Here is a 24,620-nt window from a genome sequence, read left to right on the forward strand (position 1 = left end):
TTCTCAGCAAACCTAAGCCGTCCTGTGACGCCGTCACTGGTCAATCAGTCTGACAGTCACCCAGGATGTGGCACAGACTCTCGTGCTCTCTCGACGGAAGGTCCATGATGTCAGATAAATTAAGGAAGATCCAGCGAATGTAGCTGTGCGCTAACATCCACAACCTCAGCCCTAAAGAGGCGGAGGCAGGAGGATGAGCTCCAAACCGTTGTAGGATAACGTGGGATACACTAACCCCACGGGGAGGCAGGGAAGGAGAGACGGGGGGAGAATCTGTTCGAAAAGTGAGAGAAAGCCAGGTGTGGGGTCCCAGGCCTGAATCCAGGCTGCCAGGATCAGAACGTCAAGGTCCCCTTTAATTATGGCCAACCTGGGATAGCTGATTCTTCACCTCACAGAAGGATCTGTTTGAAAAGTAGTGAACTGAGGGGTGGCTGTGGTGCACGCCCATAATCCAGTGGTTCTCACCTTCCTGATGGTACGACCTTGTAACACGCACTACACATATTTAACACAGTGCCTGTTGCTACCTCTTGTCTATACCTTTTCCTCTGCTGAGTCATAATATAAAATGTCTGACATGCAACTGCTGAGTCATGTCTCATATGTGGGGCCCCCAAGAAAGGGCTGTTCAACTACCCATGTCGGGGGGAACCCCAAAGCTCGAGAACTGCCGCTATCACCCCAACCCTGAAGAGGCAGAAGCAGGATCTGAGTCCATGGCCAGGGAAGGTGTCAGAGACTACAAGGAAAAATGGCAGGATTCATAGGAAGGCTATCAACAAACAAAGGAAAGCCAGCTCTGTGGAACATGCCTATAACCCAGCAAGCAAGAGGCTGACACAGGAGCTTCTAGTCTTGCCCGCTGTGTTCCATCTTTTGAGACAGGGTCTATATAAGCCCTGGCTGTCTTGGAACTCTGTAGCCCAGGCCGGCCTCAAACTCAGAGATCCGCCTGCCTCTGCCTCCCCAGGGCTGGAACTAAAGGTGGCCAACCACACTATGCCATGCCCAGCCTGATCTTTCCAGTTATAGCATAATAACTGTATCAACAAGATGGCAGAACAAAAGGCTTCCCGTGAAATGTCTCCCTGTCTCCATGGGAACCTTCAACTATGTCCATGGCAAACTAAGAGGAGTCTGCATTGACTTACGTAGAGGAACCCACAGAAGAAAAGCCCTAGTGGCCACGTGAACGAGCAAGGATATCAACTGCTCCGCGTTCAGATAGTCGAGGAGCTTCTCCAAAGGGGGGAAACGCTTCAGCGAGGACGCACTGCCCAGCAGGATCAGCTTATGTTTGGCTCTAGTTATTGCCACGTTGAGTCTCCGCCAATCTTTCAGGAGCTCACCAAGCTGGGAAAAAGAAGTTTTCCAATGATTCCAGTCATGTTATATATCTAAGTCTGTCATAACATAGCTTTCCTTAAATGAATTCAGGATTTTTTATTGTTGTAGCTTAGCCAGGTTGGCCTCCAGTTTCCAGGTACTAGGATAACAGGTCTGTGCCATCATGGTGGTTTAATTATTTGTTCTTTTGTTTTTGGTCTGGAACTCTGAGATCCTTCTGCCTGTCTCCTGGTACCCTGCCTGTTTTATTTGTACATTTGTGTGTGTGTGTGTGTGTGTGTGTGTGTGTGTGTGAAAGAGGAGAGGGAGAGAAGAGAAAGAATGAAAGAGGTGCTGGGTGCATGTATATGGGTTCAGAGGACAACTTTAGGTGTCCCTCCTCAGGTATCTCTCTGTTGTCTGAGACAGGGTCTCTCGTTGGGCCAGAGCGTCACCACAGGTCAGGCTGGCTAGCCCACAGGCTTAGAGCCTCCTGTTTCTATCTCTGTGTTGCCATCACTGGGATTACGGGAGTCCACGACCACACCAGCATTTTACATGGAATCTGAACTCAGTCTCACACCTGTGAGGCAAGCCTGTTACCGTGCATGTATCTTCCTGACTCATTTTGATCAAATTTTTATTTTCCGTGACTATCGTGTATATCGGTGCATGGGCGCCACAGCACACGAGTGAGGTCAGAGGAGAACCTTGGAAAGTCAGAGTCCAATGTCCTGCGTGGGGGCGGCAGCAAGTGCCCTTAATCCTGGCACTCAGAGGGCAGAGGCAAGCAAATCTTTGAGTTCAAGGACAGCCTGGTCTACAGAGTGAGCTACTCTCACAGAGGGAACTACAGAGAAACTGTGTCACCCCACCTCCCCCAAAAACCCGGAAGCCAGATGCCTTTATCCACTGAGCCACCTGCCTTCCAATCCCACACACCTTGTTTTAAAGGATTTCGGAAGAGAAAGTTGGAGGGAGGCTGGGGAGATGGCTTCATTGGGGCACTTAAAGCTCTGGGAGAGAGAGAACTTGGGCTCAATTCCCAGCATCCACAAGCCACCCAAGGCCTTGGATTTTAGCAGACGGTGTGAGGCCGGAACGGAGGAGGGAGAAAAATGGCGGATCAGTCAGATAATCAACTTACAGTTCCATCCTCATTACTCCGAACAAAGGACACCAGGATGAGACTCTTGTCCCTTCCTTGGTATTTGTCTACTGTGTTAACCTCGACCGTCCCAACAGAAGACCGTGCCAGTAAGTCGGTGATGACCCGCAGCTGCTGCCGGTAAGGTGCAATGACGCCAATGTCTGTGGGGCTGCAGCCCGCCTAGGTGGAAGACGGACGCGATTTAAGTGATGCACGCTTGGTATTTACACTTTTTACCCCAACTTCTAAGACGTTTTAAGTTCTCATCTTTTGCAGGCAGATGTGGTTTGTAGTGTGACTGGGTGCCTGTATGTGAGGGGGACTTGCTCGTGGATGTGGAAGCCAGAGATTCGATCTTACAGGCAGGCTGTCACACAGGCCTGACATTTACATGGGTGCTGGGGATTTGAACTCAGATCCTTAAGCAGGCAGACTGCTCTTCCAGAGGTCCTGAGTTCAATTCCCAGCAACCACATGGTGGCTCACAACCATTTGTAATGGCATCCGATGCCCCCTTCTGGTGTGTCTGAAGACAGCGACAGTGTACTCACATACATAAAGTAAATAAATGTTTAAAAATAACCTCTGGGTCGGACAGAGCTACCAGCCCCTGCCCAGGAACCACCCCAATCCATGTGTGAAACACACACACACACACACACACACACACACTCACTTATTTTTGATATGATGCTTTAGCTCAATGGCCAGTTCTAAGCCTCTCTCGGCTATTGTGTCTTCTTCACTCCCAGCAACACCTCTAACTCTGCCCTCAGCTCAGTGACATTTCTAATCTCCCACCTGCTACCCCAGACCCAGTCAGGGAAGCAACCAAGGAGACCACTCTACCCAAGATTTCACAGGGCTGTGGCTCTTTCTCCCTCCGAAGCTTGGTCAATGTCTCTCCTCCTGCGTCTGCTAGCCTGCAGGAAACTGGACGTCTCGCCACTTCAGCCCAGCCACTGGCTGCTAGCACCCTCACTGACTGATCACCAACTGGGGAACAGGACCTTCAGCCTCCATTTCTGATAAGAGCGTCAGAACCACCCTTACAAAGATTCTGACGACCCTGCACACAGGACACTATGCAGTGACACTAAGGGCAATCTTCAATTGCTACCACAGGAAGGAATTACATGTCACTGGGCCTGGTGGCACACATTCTTATTCACAGCGCTCTGGAAGCAAAGGGAGGTGGATCTCTACGAGTTCCAGGCCAGCCTTTCGACTGAGTAAATTCCAGGATAGCCAGAGCTATGTAGACACACCCTTTCACAAAATACAAAAAAAAAAAGTCTTAACTTTTCGGATTGCGGCTTTTAGAGTCTTAAGATTTGGGTTTTGGATCCTGGAAGCTAGAGTTAGTTAGTTGTGAAGTGTCTACCAGGGATGACAGAAACTGAAGACTAGCTCTAAGATATCAGCCCTTAACCACTGATCCTTATAGCTCAATGAACAGGTATTAACACCAGATCTTCTGCTCCTTAGAGTCTGACAATATTAACAAAATAGTTACTAATTAGTCTGTGTACATACGGACTAGCCTGGAAACCTCCACTTTACCTTTATAAATGTTGAGGTTAGGAAGGCGATGAGTCTGGCTTCTGTGATGTTGCTCACGCCACCATTTTCAATTTGTTCTGGAGCTGGGACCTAGGCGGAGAAATGTCAACCAGTGATGCAGTCTGTCAGGTCCAAGCAGTGGGGGCTTCAAAGACCTGACAAGTCGGTTTGGAAGTAAACAGAAAGCCGTCTGAAATAATACAGAGGGGACACGCGCGCGCGCGCACACACACACACACACACACACACACACACACACACACACACACACACACACGTGTGCGTGCTCAGCATGTACAGGCAGAGTTTACTTTCAGGCTGGCTCCCACACTTCTCACTGTTGTGTCTTTCACAGAAAGAACAGGCAGGAAAGATGGCCCCAGGCGAGAGCCCTCACCATGGCACTGGCTCCAGCATCACTGCTCCACTACAGACATCTTTTGTTTTTAAATGTGCGGGTGTTTGCCTCCATGTATGTCTGTGAGTCATGTGTTTATCTGGTACTCACAGATGTCAGAAGAGGGTACGAGACAAATGTCAACTGGTATGTGGGCGCTGAGAATCGAACCTGGTCCTCTGGAAGAACAGCCAGAGCCTCTCCGGCCCCAACACTGTATCTTGGTGTCTTTTATTCAAATGCCCCAGCAGAAAAGCCCCACCCAGCCTGGAAGAATGCTCCAAGGAGTGATCTGCCCATTTCCGTCACATAGCACTCATCCTATACAAATGTCTTTTTAAAAACTGCCTTTAGTCTCTCAGGAATCCCAGGATGGCCTGAACTACACCTGTGGCCCAGGAAGATCTTAAATTTCTGGTCTTAACTCCACACGCCAACCTCAAGAAGTTAACCTGGCATGCATCAATCTGAGAGTAAATACCCCGAGGGCACTGGAGCCTGCAGGTGCAGTAAGTCCTTTAGTAGGGCTGGGAGGACAGGTATGGATCACAGGTGAGAAGCAGGACAGACAGACAGGACTGCACGAGGTGTGGAGGTATGTGAGAATGTACTAAACTTGGTTCTAAGCAATCAGCTCAAAAAACATACAAGCTGAGAAATTCAATTAGGAAAACACTTTAAAACATCCGAAACTCTTCTTCAGTCTCACTTTACCTTATCTGTGTTAAGGAAGCAAACAGGATTGTCTGGTTCAAACACTGCAGCCAGCCAGGGGTTATCAGAATAATCGGCATGAAGCTCCAGGCTCAGCTTGACATCCTTGAGGTTGGGCAGGGCTATCACTGCGTTGGCCACTCGGTCTGATCCACACTCCAGCTTCCCTTCATATGTGAGCTTATTGCTCAAGGACATGATCTTCCTGGAAGAATTAGAGAGCAGCGCCTCGGCTTAGACGGAGGACAAAGCACCGAGGTGCCGGGGCTGGTGGGCTGCACACACCTGTTCATTCTGTACTGCACGGTCAGCTGCACAACAGCATTCTCCTTCTGCTCCAGCCTCTTGAACAAGCTCTCGCCCATGCCCAGAGCTCTGCCAACAAACATATCATGAACACACCCGACTGTCCCTTAAAAAGAACCCAACTCACTTTTTAACTTTAGCTACTGTGATGGTTTCTACATGCTCAGCCCAGTGAGTGGCACTAATAGTATGTGTGGCCCTGTTGGAGTGAGTCACTGTGGGCGTGGCTTTAAGACCCTCATCCTAGCAGCCTGGAAGCTAGTCTGTGTGCCTTCTGAACAAGATGCAGAACTGTCAGTTCCTCCTGCACCATGCCTGCCTGGATGCTGCCATGCTCCTGCCTTGATGATAACGGACTAAACCTCTGAACCTGTGAGCCAGTCCTAGTTAAATGTTATCTTTTATAAGACTTTCCTTGGTCATGGTGCTTGCTCACAGCAGTGAAACCCTAACCAAGACAGCTACTGGTATGTAAACCTGTATGTGCTTTGCACGCCCACTGGTAGTATTCCTGTGGAAGCCAGAGGGCAGCATTCTTGGTGGCTCTCTCCTTCCACCTGAACTAAGGCTCCAGGGATCAATCAAACTTGCTCCTCGGGCTTAGGGAAATGTTTTTCCCAGTGGGCAACATCACTGGTTCCCAAAAATCCAGCTTAAGGGCTGGAGAGATGGCTCAGTGGGTAAGAGGTCCTGAGTTCAAATCATCTGTAATGAGATCTGATGCCCTCTTCTGGTGTCTATAAAGACAGCCTGCAGTGTACTTATATATACTACTAATAAAAATCCAGCTTAAAATTGAAACTTGCTTTCTTTAACATTTGAGACAGGGTCAAGTACCCCAGGCTACCTCTCTGACCCTCCAGCATCTATCTCCCACGTGCTGGAAGCATATGCACTATGCTTGGCTCATGCACTACTGGGGTGGACCGCAAGGCCTCGTGCACAGCAGGCAAACACTTTGAGAACTGGGCCACATCCCCAGTTCCTACAGTCGAGATTTCAGTACTGAGTGATGACACTGGCCTGCACCTCAGGTCTCTAGAAGCCTGAGGTGTGAGTCTGAGGCAGAAAGATCCTTCAAGCCTGGAAAATGCGGCAAAATCCATCTATTAAAACCAAACTGAAACCCGTGTGAGGGTGCACGTCTCCAGTCCCAAAACTTGGGAGGCAGAAGAAGCAGGCAGGTCTCTGGCCTACAAAGTGAGGTCCAGGCCAGCCAGGGATACATAGTGCTTCTGTCTCAGAAACAAAACAAACACACTAAACACGCTGGGACGAGGGAAGGAATGTCGAAGGGAGAATTACTCCATCCAACTGGCATATGGGAATGTCTGTGGGGAGTTTTTGTAATGGTTCTCTGATGCAGGAGCAGGGCCGAGGCCACTGTACCATGGCTGGACAGGGGGGTTGGGTTGTATGAGAGAGGCAGCTGGACATGGGCCTTGGAACAAGCCAGGCAGCAGTGTACCCTCATGGCTTCTGCCTCAGTGCTCCCTCAGAACCTCTCTGCAGTGCTCCCTCAGAACCTCTCTGCAGTACTCCCTCAGAGCCTCTCTGCAGTGCTCCCTCAGAGCCTCTCTGCAGTGCTCCCTCACAGCCTCTGCCACAGTGCTCCCTCAGCCTCTCCTGTGGTGCTCCCTCAGAGCCTCTCCTGCAGTTCCCGACTTCACTTCCCTCAGTGGTGAACTGTAATCTGTAAGCCAAATAAAATCTTTCCTAGAACGGTTTTGATCAGTGTCTCACACAGCAACAGGACGCGGACAAGAGCATGTACCCACCTTGCTTCCCGGTTTAGAACCAGGGGAGGAAGCTGCTGATGGTCCCCCACCAACACGAACCTCCGAGAAAAGAAAAGTGGGCCCAGGCAGACGGGCTGACTGATTTGAGAGGCCTCATCCACAATACAGAAATCAAAGGTTTTCCGGGAAAACATTGGGTGGTTTATTCCCATGCAGGTTGTTGCAACGACAGGCTGCAAATGAGCACAAGAAACAAGGCAGTCACTGAAATGTCGAGGACGGTACTTGGGTCCTGTTCTTCACCCCCACCACTTTTTTAAATTAAAGATCAAAACCATCCTCCTCCAAAGCAAGAATTTCTCAGTATTATTTCATCCAGAAACATGAATAGTTTGTTTTGTTTCTTGAGAGACTCTTGTTACGTAGTTAGCCCAGGATCCCCCTGAACTTACTATGTAGCATAGGCTGGCCTTAAATTGCTGGGTCTGAGGGGACGGCTAGCCTGAGCCTCCAGGGTAGCTAAGGGATCAGACCCATCATACCTGGCACATCCCTAACTCCTTCGCTCTTTGCTCTGCAAGAGCTGCTGTGAAGAGGACAAAAGGGAACTTCCAGGGAGGGAGACCAGGAAACCATGTATGTAAAGAAAGGACCAGAACCTAACATGTGCACAGTGCTCCCAAACTCAACAGCAAGCCAGGCATGGAGGCATAGGCCTGTAATCCCAGCTCCTGAGGGAGTTCAAGGGCAAGCTTAACTACTTCAAGGTGATCCTGGTCTACGAGACATACATACATATATACATACAGAAACTGTCCTGATGTCTACATGCACACCGCACAGCCACGCAGTGAGCACCAGGCTGACTTACGTGACTGTTATAGAATGCTTCTAGATGGGCTACGGACGTAATGGAGCTTGATGTGCAAATCTCCTCCTCTGTGAACTTCTGGATGTCTGGATGGACCTTATGAGACTGACCCAAACGCAAAAACCCAATTTTAAACTTGGCCAGCTTCAGGAGGATGTTGTCAACGGCAGAGTGAGTATAGCTGGTGAGCAGAACGCTAAAACCGCAGGCAGCGAGGATCCTGACCTACAAGTGCGAGGCCGAGAGAAACTGCATCACTGAAACCCTCATAACTATCAACAGGCTCATAGTTTCCAAACACTCACAACGTTCAGCAAGACCGGAATCCAAGAGAGAAGATAAATAACTTCTGAAGAGTTATAAAACTAAAATGACCAACATTACGCAGCATTGATTTTTATTACTTATTTCTGCGAGCGTATGCATGCCACAGCACACAAGTGAATCTCAGAGAACCTGCAGCTCTCTCTCCCTCCACCGTGTGGATTCCAGAACAGAGCTCAGGTCACCAGGCTCAGTAACACTGATGTTTGCTGAGCACCTCACCTGCCCTAATTAGGCCATCAACCGTATCCAGAGTGGTGTGTGTGTAGGCCTGTCCCACCATGCCAACTTCATTTGTTATTTGTTTCGATGAGACAGGGTCTATGCACCCTTGGCTGGTCTGGAACTTACTATGTGGACCAGGCTGAATTCAAATGTACATATATCCATTGTCAGAGTCACATCTAGGTGAGAGACACACAGGCAGGAAGTATGTCAGGATATATGCTTGGCCCCAATTGGATGAACGTGGGAAGTATGTAGCCTTGTGAGTTTGGTATTTATCGGGACCTGACTGACCTAATTCTGCACCACTCTCTGGGAATGCTGGGTAAGGACCTGGCCCGTATCCACGTTCCTAGACAGTACTAAATAAAACTTGCTTTAATCGTGTAACTGTGGAACATGTCTTTCTCCTCGAGGTTTTTAGGCTTAACAGCAGTTGTGATCAGGCACCACACTCAGGAAGGAAGGATCCAATATAAGCATTTAATTTCAGAGCTTACGAGGGCACATATTGTGGTTGTCTTTCCTGTCCCTGGCATCCCAACAATGAGCGTGTAGTCTTTTGAAAGAAGAACTTTCTTCATTGCTTGTCTCTGAGGCTTATTCAAACCTGTATTTGTATTTGACAGAACAGAAACAAGATTTCATTTCAATGAACTTTTATTTTATTTTTTAAATAGAGGCTCTGCTATCTAGGCTATGTACCACAGGCTGGCCCTAAAATGCGCTTTTCTCTGCTTCTCAAGTGCTGGGATTACTTGTAGAGTACCATGCCCAAACCATAAATTCACCTTTATAAGGTGGTAGCACTCGGAAGGCAGAGGTCAGCCTGGTCTAGAGTGAGCTCAAGGACTTTTCAGGTCTACACTTTTTCCCGTCTGCTCTGAGTATGTTCTTAAAGCAAATCAATGCGACTGTGATTTGTAGTTTTTGTCTGCAGCCCAGGCTCACAGACATCTGCTTGCCTCTGTCTCCTTAGTGCCGGGATCAAGCGTGTGCACCACCACCCAGCAATGATTTGTTTTTTAAGACAAGGTCTATTATGTAGTCGCAGCTGGCCTGGAACTCAGTAATTCACCTGTTTCTACCTCACAAGTACTGAGATTAGAGAAGGGAAGCACCATGGCTTGTTTTGTTATAGTGATTTTGTGTCTTTGGTGTGCATATACATCTATATGCATGTTCAAATGTGTGCACCTGTGTGTGCATGTATTCAGAAGCCCAAGGTTGATACTAGGAGTGTTTCTCAGTGATGCTCTACCTTATTCATGGAAGCAGGTAAGGCAGTGTCTCTAAATCATCATTATGGGCCAGGCTGGCTATCCAGCTTGTTCCGGGGATGCCCTGATGTCATGCACACCCAGCATTTATGGGGGTTGGGGATCTAAACTCCAGGCTTCACACTTGCTGGCAAGTACTTTATCACACTGAGCCAAAGTCTCTACCTACCTTTGTAAACTTACTATGTGTATGATGTGTGTACAGGAATGAACATGTATGCTATGTGTGGAGGTCAGGTGACAACTTACAGGAGTTGCTTTCCTTCTTCCATTTTGAGTCGGGTGTCCCTTATTTCTGCCAAGCTGCACACTCGAGCTTATCTGGCTGGCCAGGGAGCTTCCTGACGATTCCCCAGTCTCCACCCTCCCATCTCGCCATAGGAGATGTGCAGATTAAGCCACTGCATCCTTATTTTTTCAAATGGGTTTCAGGGACCAAACTCAGCTCATCAAGTGTGCGTGGCAAGTCCCTTTCCTAACTAAGCCGCTTCTCTGGCCCTATATAACTGCATGCCTAAGCAACTGCTAAGCAACTAGGCACTAGGCATAGTTTAGGTTATAAGAAGAATCAAGAAAATCAAATTGAAATGCTGGTTATCCCATACCCTTTAGAATGTTGGCCACTGCATCCTTTGCATCGTGTGGAAGAACAGAGCTGAGGTAGGGTATAAACTGAGGTTCCCTGAAATCAATGATTAATTCTCGAAGTCTTTCGCTGCAAAGGAAAACAAAAGAGCTTTTACTAGTATCCCAGGAAAACTGGGAAGAGACAGATTCCATCATTACCAACCTGGTATCTGTGTTTTCCATCAATTTAGACAGATTTCCTAATGGAGTATTTATGTCACCGTGTTTTTCTTCCCGGTCTAATCGAAACAATGTCGTTTCTGGGAGTGTCGACAGGTTCCTGAAACAACAAAATGGCTGTGTAAGGCACACACTGCTGCAGGCTGAGTCTGTAAGGACCAAGTGTAGGATGTGAGCCATAATCCTGGCACCTGGGAGGGGAGGAAGTTCAAGGTCATCGTCGGCTACACAGCCTGTTCCAGGTCATCCTAGACACAACATGTAAGCCAAATCTCATAAGTATGATTTTTTTTTACAATAAACTCTGCAGAAGCACCTGTAATCACCCACCTCATGTTTAACACTTCAGGACTACCCACACCTCTAAAACCTTGGTCATACTACCTCCGCCAACTCGCCTTCCTGCCTCATGCTCTCAGCTAACCTGTGGGTGGAGAAATGAGCTCCCCCAAAGCCTTCTAAGCGGAGCACAGGCATCATGGAGATGCTTACTAGTATGTATGCGTGTGTCAAGTGTGGGGGCGGATAAACCACAGCCTGTGTATGGAACCGGAAGACAACTTCACGGAGTAGTTTTCTCCCTTCTGTCTTTCCAAGGGTAACTGGAATAAGGTCAGACTTGTGCAGCAAGAACCTTCTCAACCATCTTGCTAGCGGCCACTGTCTTAATCACTGATTTCAATGTACGATTGTGATAAAGCTTTTGCGTACTGCAGGTGAGCTCCTGGGCTCAAACTTCAGCATGAAAGAGAAAGGGCTGGACCGAGAGAACCGTGGGGGCAGGCTCGGAGTTGCTGGGTGTGGGCTGCACAACTTATACATATAAATAAAAAAACTCAGCAAAAGAACACAAAATGCTACGACAAAACCCAGGTCCCAAAGACCTTCTACTCAATCAATTTGTTTGAAATGTTTAAGAGGAAAATTTACAGAGGCAAAGAGCGTGTATAATCCCAGTTCCAGGACGACAAAGCTGTCATCTGAAGAAGTGTCGTTACCTGTCTAGCAGGCAGGTTACAGCTGCCTTGTTAATCTTCCTCACGTAGCCTTTAGATAAAGCGAACAGTTTTCTCTCTTCTCCACTTAAAATAATCCTGTCACCCGTCATCAGATTGGTGACTGGCATGGGGCCTTTTTTCCTATGAAAATTATGTAAGTACTGTCCGTCACAGACCTGCTTTACGGGCTCCATCCTGACCAGGTTTCCAACACAGTTGCCACTCTCCTCCCTGTGAAAGAGAAAGAGAAAGTGCCCATTGACATATTTGTTTTTACTACAATGTATTTGTTTACATAACCCATGAGATTTATTATTGTTGTTGTTATTATTATTATTATTATTGTTGTTGTTGTTGTTGTTTACATAACCCATGAGATTTATTGTTGTTGTTGTTATTATTATTATTATTATTATTATTATTATTATTATTATGTGTGATATGAATGTGTACATACATGGGCCAAGCCACTCCTGTGAAGCAGAGGACGACTCCCAGGATGTAGTTCTTCCCTTTCACCATGTGACTACCAGACACTAAACTCAGGTCATCAGGCTTAGCTGCAAGCACCTTTCCTCCCTGAGCAAGCTTGCTGACCTATGGCCCCTGGCAATCAATGCTCTTTGCCTTTTTGTTGTTGTTTTTAAACGCTTTCTACAATCCACTATAAAATACGAATGCCACAGTAACAACCTTCTACCCGTTCTTTTTTTTTAACATAATTTTGTGACGCCCATGACAAGGTCATGAGTAAATGAAGCCGCAGACACTTTTAAACACTGTGCTTGCGCCTATGGGTGTCCGGGTGGCCACCTGTGCAGACGCGACCTTGGGTGAGCCCTTAGGAACTGTCCTCCTGGATTTCTCACAGAGCCTCTCAGTGGCCTGGCAGGGAAGCTCCAGGATCAGGTGTCTCAGCATCCCCAGCACGGGAATTACTCCTTACACGGGGATTAAAGCTCAGGTCCTCGTGCCTGTAATACAAGCACTTTTCTAACCGAGTCTCCATGAAACCGTGTTGTTAACATACTACCCAAACCTCTGCTGTCATTGATTCCAAATGCTACAGTGCACTACCTAACACGGTACTGAGAGTCCAAGTGCTGGAACACTTACAGTTCGGAGGCCGGCGTTCGCCAGATACTCTGGTGAGTCTTCCTATTATCTTTAGCTTGTGACTCCAGTGTTAACATGAGATACCACAGGCTGAAATACTTCAAGTGCGTCAGCTTCAGGTGCCGGGTTTCTTCCTGGATTTTGGACAGCATGCCTTCTGGGATGGAAGTGTCATCTGCCTGTTCGATTGCTCTAAATATAAAGTCCCAGTTAGAGCTAAGCATATATTTCCGTCAGGTAGTGCAGTAAGGATTCTCACACACACACACACACACACACACACACACACACACACACACACACACACACACACAAACACACACACGTTTACCTGCTATAAAGAGCACAGTTGCCCATCTGAGAACAGTATTTACACGTTTTCTCTTCCTGGATTACTTGTGGCAAGGCAGAAAGCCGTGCCTCCTCCCCCGTGGCCTCTCTGCTCACTCGGTGCAGCAGACAGAAGGCCAGCTGGTTCCTAAGCTTCAGCAGTTCTGGGGAACAGGCAAAGTTGGCTTTTCAGAACGAGGCAGTTTCTACCAGTAAAAGCCTCAGAACTAGTGACAAAGAGAGCAGTGTACGTATTTGCCTCTGAATTAGAGTAACCACAGTTGTGATGTGTACACGTGATGAGGTGTTTAAACAGCTTCCTTGCTCATCCCTAGGAAGCACTGTGAGGCCCTTTAATTGTTTTGGTTCTGAGACAAGGTCTTACCGTGTAGACTTGGCTAGCCTGGAACTCAATGTGTTGACCTGCCTGCCCCAAGTAATAGTGCTGGGGTTAAAGTACACACCTAGTAAAGCTAGTAGGACGGCTAAGCAGGTAAGGGAAATGGTTTAAACTTAGAGACATGAGCTCAATCCCTGGAATCCACATGAAGGTGGAGAGATCTGACTTCCACAGAGTTGTCCTTAAACCTCTATACCTGCAGTCCTCCCGTAAATGATAAAAACAAGGGAGACATTTATAAAGTACAGAACTACAGCTCACAACCTGCAGTCTGGTCCAGCAAGTAGCATAAAGGTATCACCAAGGAGGGCAGTAGTGGCTCACGCCTTTAATCGGAACACCGAAGCAGGCAGGTCTCAGAGTTTGAGGCCAGCCTGGTCTACAGAGTGAGTTCTGGGGCTACACAGTGAAACCCTGTCTAGAAAAACAAAATAAAAAGTATCACCAAAAGGGGGCAGGAGGAGCGGGCAGGAGGAGAGGCAGAGGTAAGGCCAAGGAGAGCAGAGCAGTTGAACCTCTTTTGTCCAGATGGTTGGCGGGCACAGGGTACATCTGCCCAGTCTTGAGATAGAGAAGCCATCCAGCCTCAGGGTCCTCCCGTCTCTCCTGGCTTAGCAGCGTGTACAGGACCACCTGTGTAAGACAGTCTGTCAAGCAAATAGTGACTGCGCTTTCCCCACGTCGTCTGGGACCGCACATAGAAGGTCAGCCGCACAATTCCCAGTGTGTAAATAGCACAAGCACTTGGTAAAGGCGACAAACTCAACGTCAAACGTCCATCTGCACAAAACGGCTCATGCCCTGACATTTTACGCTGACTGGAAGGAAATGTAGTGAACTTGGGAATGGGGGAGTGGTTCAACAGCGTAGTGCCTGCCCAAAAAACAGGAACACGGGGAGAAAAACGATTTTTCACCTCTCTAGTCAAATTCTAGACACCACCCCCCAAAAGTTAAGGAATTAATCGGTTTCGCATTTCTAAGTTAACTCTGCACATTATGTCCTGACTTAAACATATGAACCCTAAAATGCTTAGGATTCGCACCAGTCACACTGACACTTCAAGAGAACCAACACTGGCTTTTCCAAAGCGGGAACTCATTACTTCCGGGGAGAGCTAACTTTAAAAGTGTCCAGCAGAGGACGCCACTAAATCCAGCACACACATTGCCTTCCTGCCTTGAGTACTGCGGAGTTCTAGGGTTGCCTGGTCTACATGGTGAGCTCCAGGATAGCCTGGTCTATATAACGAGCTCCAGAACAACCAGTTCTACAGACCTTGACTCAAAAAACCAGAAGGGAGGAAAATAATTTGACAAGAACTGGAGAAAGGACTGCCTGCAGCCGGATGAGGGGCTGCACGCCTTTAGTCACACAGCACGGGAGGCAGATGCCAGCTTGGTCTACAAAGCAAGTTCTAGAACAGCCAGGGCTGATGAAAAGAGAAACCCTGTCTCCAAAAACAAAAACAGGAAAATAGTGACTGCTCTTCCAGGAAATCCAGATCAAGTCAAACACCCACATGACCACTCACAACATTTTAACTCCAGTTCTAGGGGATTTGGTGCCAATTTCTGGTGTCCAGAGGAACCAGGCACATGGGGTACACAGACATATATGAAGGCAAAACAACGATATAACATTTTTTAAAAATTAAAAGTTTAAAAAACACAAACATTTGGCAAACTGGGGACTGAAGAGAAGGCTCAGACGCTAAAAGCCAGTACTGCCCCGCAGAGGACCTGAGCTGAGTCCCCAGCACATGTGGGGCAGCACACAACTGCCTGTAAATCTAGCCTCAGGAGATCTAACATCTTATAGCCTCATACACACACACACACACACACACACACACACACAATTAAAGATAAAAATAAACCTTTTGATTTTAATAGAATAATCTTGCAAACTGCAGATATAGCTTGGCACAAAGCCCTGAACTAGATCACTTATACTAAAAAAAAAAAAAAAAAAAAAAAAATCACAGGCCTGGGATCAAATCCCAGCACCCACATGATAACTTATAACTGTCTGTAACTTCAAGATCTGACACAAGACCCTCACAGACATATATATATATATATGTGTGTGTGTGTGTATATATGTGTGTGTGTGTGTATATATATGTGTGTGTGTATGTATATACACATACATACATACATATATATATAGGCAAGACACTGATGCACATAAAAAATACATTAAAAAACACCAAAACTGGAGGACAGCTGGGCTGTGGTAAAGTGTGGTAATCCCAGCACTTGGGAGATCTGCCTGGATCTCTGTGAGTTCAAAGCCAGCCTGATTTTACAGAGTGAGTTCCAGGACAGCCAAGGTTACACAGAGAAACCCTGTCTCAAAAAGACCCAATGAAAAGAAAACAGCTGAACTTGGAAGCCATTGAGGCTAAATTTATATGCTAGACTAGCTATCTAAGCAGACATTTTCTGAATGTTCGGGAGCTACATATAGTTGGAGATTTTGCCATGTACACTACGCTGGTCTGCTCAAAGCAGCGCACTCCTGAACTTCAATTACAAACTAGAAACCACAATGTGAACGGAAACACTACTGCGCTGAGCGGAGATTAGGAAACAGCATGTGTTTAGAAACACTCAACACTACAAACATTTGTTTAAGAGTTATACCTGACTTCGGTGTTCGATAGAATTCGATTCTCTGCCAGTTTTGAGCTCCAGCGGCATTATCTTATATTTGACTGTATGATCTCGGTGTATTTTGACCCCGACTGTGACATCTATTTTGCCCTTCAGTCCAAACCTAGGGGACCAGATGCTTTCTTCAATATCCAGAGACTTGATTACTTCAATGTTACAAGGTGAACTTCTGCTACTGCCATCGCTTGGCCTAAAAGGGACACAGAACACAGTCACTCCACCCCTGACCCGATGACTACCACACAAGTATCTCTTCTGGTTGCTGGGATCTGAATCCGCTGCTCAGCCTGTGGCTATAAAGACTAGCTGTGACAACCGTCTGGGAGTCCTGGTGGTGCCTGCTGTTAATCCCAGCATGCTAGCTGCAGAGGCAGCATATGAGTCAGGTCAAGGCCAGCCTGGTCTACATGGTGAGTTCCAGGCCAGCCTGGTCTACATGGTGAGTTCCAGGCCAGCCAAGACTGCATAGAGAGACCATGTGGCAAAAGAAAAAAAAAAGTCATTTATAAAATGTAAGACAAATTGGAGCTGGAGAGATGGCTCAGTGGTTAAGAGCACTGACTGCTCTTCCAGAGGTCCTGAGTTCAATCCCAGCAGCCACATGGTGACTCACAACCATCTATAATGAGATCTGATGTCCTCTTCTGGTGTGTCTGAAGACAGTTACAGTGTTCGCATATACATAAAATATATAAATCTTAAAAAAAAAAAAAAAAAAAGTAGGATCTGGTCTTAACAGACAAACTCTGAATCAACAAGTATAAGGGAATCCTGTCTAAAGCTCTGAATGGCATATATACAGAATCTACTTCTTACAGAGAAAGATGCATTTGAGGGAATTCAGAAGGGCCCTTATGCATGAAGTCCTCAGCCCACTTAGAGAAAGAGGGGAGATACTCCTCAACTTCACATCTTATTTCATCTTGACTCAGATTCAAGCGATACCTGCCAAAAAAGGGAAAATGGGTAAGAAAATACAAATATTAGAGATATAAATGAAGAAAATATTATCAAGGCAGGCTAATGTTTGCAAATGTGGTACAAACAACAGAATACGCTCAGCCTTAAAATATTCAGTGGTACAGAACATCTGCAGGCTCAAGGCTCTGTGGCTGAGCCCCAGCTTTCTCTTTTAAGGCGCAACACCGACGTAGGCTTGATAGCACACCCCTAACGTCAACTGTGTGCTTTCTGTGAGGCTGGCTGAGGAAGCTACACTGCATGGGTTCCATCCTTGAGCACACGCGTGTGGTATTTCCGGTAATGTTACCCAGCAGCCTCTGCTGCCCAGAGACAGCACAGGGTACTGTGAACAAGTTGGCTGAGCTTCAGCTAGGAGAGCTCATAGCGGAGGGTCTCTTTTCCCGAAACCTGAATTGCAGGCAGGAAGTTACAGGGTGACGTGGCACCTGCACTTCTCGGTTACTTACATTTCCTTCAGATGCCTCACTTCTCGGAGAGTTTGGAGAGCAAGCTCTTGTAGCTTTTCTGGGATGAAGCACTCACTTATTGCTTTTTGAAAGACTTCGTGGAGAATCGTACCAATCAGCATTTGTCGAGTGGCTGGATCAGAGCCCTATGAAAACAAGTCGTGTGCACATCTCATGCTAACACGTTGACACAATGTAGATATGACGCCAACATGAACTAAGACAAATGCCAATACATTCGCAAAGCTGCTTTCTTCCCCTAATTGGTTCGCATTCCTGTGAGTGGTGCTTTGCCCACATGCATGTCTGCATGCATGTCTGCACGCAGGATGTGTGCCTGGTACCAGCTGTCCCCATTTGTTGCATATTTTCCTAGGCAAATCCTGTAAAGAGTCCCTTACGGCTCTGTTGTTCTCTCTCTGTCTTCTGGTCTCTCTGTCTGTCAGTCTATCTATATCTCTCTCAAGTCCCTATTATGAGATGGCCTTTCACCACCCCTCGCCCCCATAAACCTCTGGAATTAGATCAGTTTCGTGGTATGATCTCTTTTGCCACACACCTTGGCCCCAACCTGTCAAGGTACTTCTGCCACTAAATCCTAAGACTTGACCACAAACCTACCAACCTGAGTTCGATTCCTGGATCCCACATTAGAACTAGCCAGACACAGCTACAGGTGGTGGTGCCTAGCTTTCATCCCAACATTCGAGCAGGGGGACGTCTGTGAGGATGAGGCCGGCCTGGTCTACAGCGTTCCAGCAACTGTGGCTACTAAACAAGATCAGGGTGGGTTAACATGCCACCGTGGAGGTGTGTGATGTCCAAAATAGGCCTCCAAAATGGCAGTGCAGCTGTCAATGTCTAAACTACAGTCTGAACTTCGCTCAGGCTGGACCCTGACTGGGTCTAAAGGGTTGCTAGAAGATAAACAAAAGCTAAAAATCAGCATTCCTTGGATTCACTACCATCTTTATCTGTCTACCTTCAGCAACAAGACATCCAGTCCCCTGTCCCATAACACATGTCCAAGTCCCCAGGGAGCTGTCAAGCTCTTGCATCACAAACCACCCCCGCCCCACCCCCACCCTCTCTAACTTTCAGGCTGTTCCTGAGTTTACATGCTTCCTCTCGCCCCAACCGGTCTTTTTTAAATTGGTATGACTTCCCCTACCTTTTGCAATTCTCTCTTGCTCACCCGATCTCCACACCACCCACTAAGACACAGCAGCTTTGAAAATCCGCCAAATAAACTTTTCTCTTCAGGGTGATGCTGTGCATGGCTAACACCCCACCACTCAAGAGAGTAAAACCCTGTCTTAAGAGCCCCAAACCAAACCAACCAACCACACAAAAAACCCTGCCTACCATGTCCTGTGCAGTGACTTCCCTCTGCCCTCACTGTCAGGGTGGATGGGACTCAGGAGCCCCTTCCCCAAACAGAGAAGTCATTGACAGCTGATGTCTTTCAGGGGAATGAGTCAGTTTTCCCCAGTGGTGTGGGCCCCAATAAGTTGACCAAGTTCCAGCAATGGTTTTGTAGCAAGGATTGTAAGGACAGGACAGCAGAGACTGGAACTGGTAGGTTATTAGGAGAAAAACAGGGGATGGGCTGGAGAGATGGCTCAGCAGTAAAAAAGCACTGGCTGCTCTTCCAGAGGACCTGGGTTCAAACCCCAGCACACACACACTTGGCAGCTCACGTGTAACTCCATGAACTGACCCCTTCACTGACATACAGGAAAACCACCAATGCACAGAAAGTAAAAATAATAATTTTTTTAAAAAGAAAAAAAGAGGGACACAAAATTGAGGGGAGGTTAAAATAGGTCTGGGAGGAGCAGGGTAAAGATTACCAAAGTAATCACATGACATGCTCAAAGAGTTCATTCACTAATTACACACAAACACACACCTACACACACACTTTTTTGTTGTCATTTGTTCTTTGAAACAGGGACTCTCAATGTAACCAGCCCTGGCTGTCCTGTACTGGGGAGCCTCGAACTCACAGAGATCCACCTGCCTCTGCTTCACAAGAACTGAGATTAAAGACATGTACCATGCCACCCCTATAACAAAGTATTTTTAAAAGCAGATGCCAGCAGACACTTTTAAGCAGAAGCTCTGTGAGTCGGCTGACTTTTGAGTTATTGAAAAGGCCGAAAGTTTCCATTTCCTTCTTTCTACCTCTTTCTCATCATGCCTTTGTAATGCTCTGGGTTTCCTTACCCCGCCTTGGGGTACTGTGTAGCTGACCTCCACAATGGCTTAACTCAGGTGCCATAGCTTTCTCTCTCCCTCCTTCTGGGCAGCTGCTGAGGTTTACAACCTGCTTCCTGTGGAGCTTCCTTTTAAACTCACCTCTTGAGTAGCATTAAATGCCTTCAAGGGTCTGAGTAAACTAGGCCCCTGGGAAATGGCACTATGAGGAGGCGTGGCCTTGTTGAAGTGTGTCACTGTGGGGGTGGGCTTTGAGGGCTTCTAGAGCTCAAGCTACACTAAGTTCCTAAGTTGGTCTCCTCCAGGCTGCCTTAGGATCAAGCTGGAGAACTCTCAGCTCCTCCTGCACCATGTCTGCCTGCATGCCGCCAGGTTCCCACCATGATAACAGACTGAACCTCGGAGCCTGTAAGCCAGCCCTGATTCAATGTTGTCGTTCTAAGAGTTGCTGTGGCCAGGCTGTGTCTCTTCACAGCAATAAAACCCTAACTATGGCAAAGCCAAATGAAACTCAAAGGACCAGATACACGGTCTGAATCCCAATGCAATGACTCTGAGGTCACAGAGCTGGTGGCTCTCACCTGTTTGCCCTCTGTAAAGTGCAGCAGGTGAGGACTGAACACTAGGGTGAAGGTGACTCTGCCCTCAGCACAGCAGGGGAAACACTAGAAGACTGCAGTCACTTACCCTGAAAGTCTCAGTCAGGACAGCTCTTCTCAGACACCGAATGCTGCTGGCGACACTTGTGCCAGAGATCAGCATGTCCGGGTACAGGATGAAATACCCAAAATCATCATCTATTATCCAGGGCTCAGATGTGCAGTCTCCCTCTAAGTGAACGATGTCCCCTGGCTCCACCGGTACCGAACTCCTGAAAACAGGCAAGGTTGAAAACAGAAGAGTGTAATCTAGGTTCCCGTGGTTAAATCCATCCAGAAGCATCAAGGATTTAATCTGAATAAATATTTCTAAACCTCTGGGTATTAAACTTCGTTTAAGCTGGGAGTTGCTATAGAGATGGCTCATGGCTAAGAGCACTGTCTGCCCCTGCAGAGGACCCTGGTTCAGTTCCTAGCACCCACAGTGCAGCCAACAACTGTGTGAAACTCCAGTTCCAGGGATCCAATATATTCTTCTGGCTTCCATGGATACCATGCACACACAGTGTTTGAATATATATGTGCAGGCAAAACATACACATAACATAAATCTTTAAATAAAAATTAAACAAAATTAACGCGTCAGCTTAAATTTTTATTATAAGCATACATGCATGTACCTGATTATATGCGTACCATATGCGTGCAGTGCCCAAAGAAGCCAGAGGAGGGTCTCGGATCCCATGGGACTAGAGCCACACGAAACTGTGAGCTACTTTGTGGGTGCTGGGAACCAAACTCAGGACCTCTACAAGAGCAGAAAGTGCTGTTAACCATTGAACCATCTCTTGAAACTTCCTTTTAATTTATTTTTTTATTCCCTCCTTTAAATTATTCTTTTTCTTTTTTAACAAATTCATTCCGTGTACCTGTATGGGGTGGGGGGGTGTCTATCAGGCATCAAACTCTGGTTTTCAGTTTCGGTACCAGGCATTACCTTTGAGCTGTCTCTACCTCCTTCTAAATAATTTATCTACACAAGATGGGTTTTCAGGAGATACCCTAGGCATACACAAGGCCTTGGGTAAGGTGGTATCCTCCAGCCTCTACCAAATCATGCCAAGCAACCACAGCATTTGGAGATGAGGCAAGAGACAATCAATTCAGGGTCAGCCTGGACTACGTGAAAGCTGGTATTGGAGAGCAAACAGAACCACCCACCGGACCACCAAATCATGGCTCAAAGTCAAATGCAACTCACCAGCCATTCCTCAGGATGCACAGAACCTCATGCTCTCGGTCCTGGGACGCGGTGATGAGCAAGCGTTTCTCCTCCTCCCCTCTTTCATTCTGCGCCATCTCAACAGCTAGCACCAGGTATCGGTTATCCACTCCTCGGCTCAGAACTGTTTCAGGAAAAAAAGCGTCCACCTCCTTCGGAAGTCTAAATCGAAAACGTAAAAACCATCCTATCAGAATCCCTGAGATACTCTGTGGAAGTCAATCTCCTGGTTTTCTTGTCTTTGTCTTTTTTTTTAAAGGTTTTATTTATTTTATGTATGTGAGTACACTGTAGACACACCAGAAGGCATCAGATTCCATTACAAATGGTTGTGAGCCACCATGTGGTTGCTGGGAATTGAACTCAGGACCTCTGGAAGCGCACTCAAGTGCTCTTAACCATTGAGCCATCTCTCCAGCCCCTGGCTCTTTAGTCTTGTTTTATCTGAAAACCTTACACTAAAGAAAAACACCGGGGAAAATTCTTGTTATAATGACTGGGGCATGGGGTCCTTGCTGAGCATGCCCAAAGCCTGGGAGTCAATTTGTCCCCAGCACGGTGCAAGCTGGTGTCTGTGGTGGCTCATGCTTGTAATCCCAGCACTTAAGCATCAGAGGCAAGAGAACCAAGTCATCCTTAGATGTACAGGGAGTTTGGGCTAACCTGGACTATCAGAGGAACCATTTCAAAACAAACAGGAAGTGAAACATACATGAGCAACAGGAGAAGTTGCACAAGACGACTCCCAGGGCTTGGGAGGCTGAGGTGGGGGCGGGGTACTACCACAAAGTCAAGTGTCTCAAGAGATCAAACCGAGGATGAGACATCCAAACTGCTTTAAATAGGGAAGCTGACTATCTCTGGAGGGTCAATACCATAGGTTAGAGAGCTCTGGAAAGCACAAGACTGTACTTTTGTACATTTCTGCCTTTGCCCTCCACACGTGGTTAACATACATTCTGATCGGTGTTTTTAAACTAGTAGGCAGTAATGGTTAGAATTGGGAAGGGGTGCGGGCTAGAGTTCGGGTCAGTCTACAAACGGGGGAATGCCCATCAGTTTGACCAGCTCTCACAAATACCTGGACTGGACATTAATCAGCCCATGTGGCTGTTTCTTGGGCCTCTAAGGCCCACTCCTGCCTCCTAACCACACAAGGTTAGTTTGGTCTATTAAAAAAAAAAAAAGACCCTGTATAAAACAGCAACAAAACAAACTCGTGGGAAATGGAGAGCAGCTCCACAGCTGTAATTGCGGCCAGGAGCTGCCAATCACACCAACCTTTACAGCATTAGTGGGTTTGGCCCTCAGCACCACCAAACAAGCCTAGTCCAACACAGCACAGACACAGGAAGAAGTCCTGTCAACAAAGCAAGCTCCCGATAGGCTTCCCAGAAAAGGTCTCTGTTAATGCAGAGGCGGGTCTCAAGAGCCCTGCTGGAGTCACTAACAGAAAATTCTGAGCCACAGCACCTCACCTTATTCCTGGGAAGTGTGGCTGAGGGCTCCCCTCTGTATGCTAACCCAGCAATTTCTTATTTGTATTTACAATGGTCAAGTCATCTTCACAGTTATTATTGTGCAAACTAGTATGTAAAGTCTTTCTGGGTGGGTTTCCATAATCCTAACAAGCCACCAACCCTCTCCAATTAAGGACATCAAAAGCTGCCAGGCATGGTGGCACACAACTTTGTGCCCAGCAGTCTGGAGGCAGACCAGCCAAGAATATTGAGAGACCTTGCCTCAATAAACAAACAAATGTCTTCCACCTTCCCTTACCAATAAATGGGGGCGGGGGGGGGGGGAACAGCACCATCCATTGTTTTGTAAATGTAATCACTCAACACCGAATTTAGCGGGAGGGGGAAAATGGGGTAGACTGTGACACCTCTTGGAGCTCTTAAAAGATACGTTGGAGGGATGGCCCAAGTTCAATTCTCAGCTCTCGCACCACTGCTTGTAACAAGAGCGCCAGAAGACGGCTCTCTAAACTCAGGCACGTGCTCATATACATGTAAATAAATTTACAAACAAATGAATAAGACTGGTCTGACTAAAGGAGATTCCTGGCAAGCTTTAAGCTCGGAGTTTGACCCCGCGGTCCCACGCAAAAGCCAAGAACTGGCACAGGTGCTCCTCCGACCGCCACAAGCCGGTCCTCCGCACTTGCAAGTAAAACAAAATCAGATCCAAGGTATCAGTGACAGTGATGAGCTGCCATGTGAAAACACAGACAAACTGCCGGCTACACAACCAAGCCCAGGTCCCAGTTAACACTGGCAGGTGAGGATCACCCTTCCAGCTAACGCCAGGGGAGACGGCGCGAGTCCCCTCGCCTCCGGCACCCGCCGCCTTCCCGCAAGCTCACAACTCCACCCGCGGCACGGCCTCCGCCCCGCCGTCCTCCTCCAGCAGCAGCAGATCCAGCTCGTCCAGGGGCTCCATCCCGGCCGAAGCCCGGAGAGCACGGGAAACAGAGAGCGTGAGGCGGCGGCGCCCCCACCTCCCGGCGCCGGAGACGCGCCAGAGCGCCGCGCATGCGCAGCAGGCGACCCGCGCGCCAGCGGCTCCCGCGTTTTCGGCGCCGGGAAGCACAGCGCAGGACCGGAGGCGCTTTCCCGCTGTCTCGCCTCCGGGACCCAATGCCTGCGTGAACCCTGCCAGGCTGCCACGCTCACGCTCGCCGCACGCACCACACAGCAACCCCTCTGTGTGGCTTTTCAGAGCAGGGGGTCGGGAGATGACTGAACTTCCAGTCCGTACCTGGCTGCTTCCCACTGCCGTTAATCCCAGTTGCAGGGGATCTGATGCCCCCAAAGGCATCCCTCATGCACATGGTGCACACACATACGCACAGGCACA

General features: G+C 47.7%; 1 protein-coding gene across 1 annotated transcript; it reads right to left on the reverse strand.

Moving 5' to 3' along the window:
• Positions 1–40: 40 nt before the first annotated feature.
• DNA2 (DNA replication helicase/nuclease 2) lies at positions 41–24,203 on the reverse strand (the record flags this gene model as incomplete). Its single annotated transcript, XM_080938195.1, has 20 exons — positions 41–109; positions 1,210–1,356; positions 2,477–2,659; positions 4,043–4,132; positions 5,154–5,358; positions 5,439–5,528; positions 7,238–7,431; positions 8,070–8,294; positions 9,119–9,228; positions 10,504–10,805; positions 11,704–11,934; positions 12,820–13,011; positions 13,151–13,313; positions 14,065–14,182; positions 16,198–16,417; positions 17,044–17,172; positions 17,658–17,803; positions 20,565–20,748; positions 21,738–21,920; positions 24,127–24,203. 20 exons carry the CDS (start codon positions 24,201–24,203, stop codon positions 41–43), a joined length of 3,258 nt encoding a protein of 1,085 aa, XP_080794321.1.
• Between the last annotated feature and the right edge of the window lie 417 nt (positions 24,204–24,620).

The sequence above is a fragment of the Micromys minutus genome (assembly GCF_963924665.1).
Source record: "Micromys minutus genome assembly, chromosome: 25".
NCBI classification, from domain to species: Eukaryota; Metazoa; Chordata; class Mammalia; order Rodentia; family Muridae; genus Micromys; species Micromys minutus.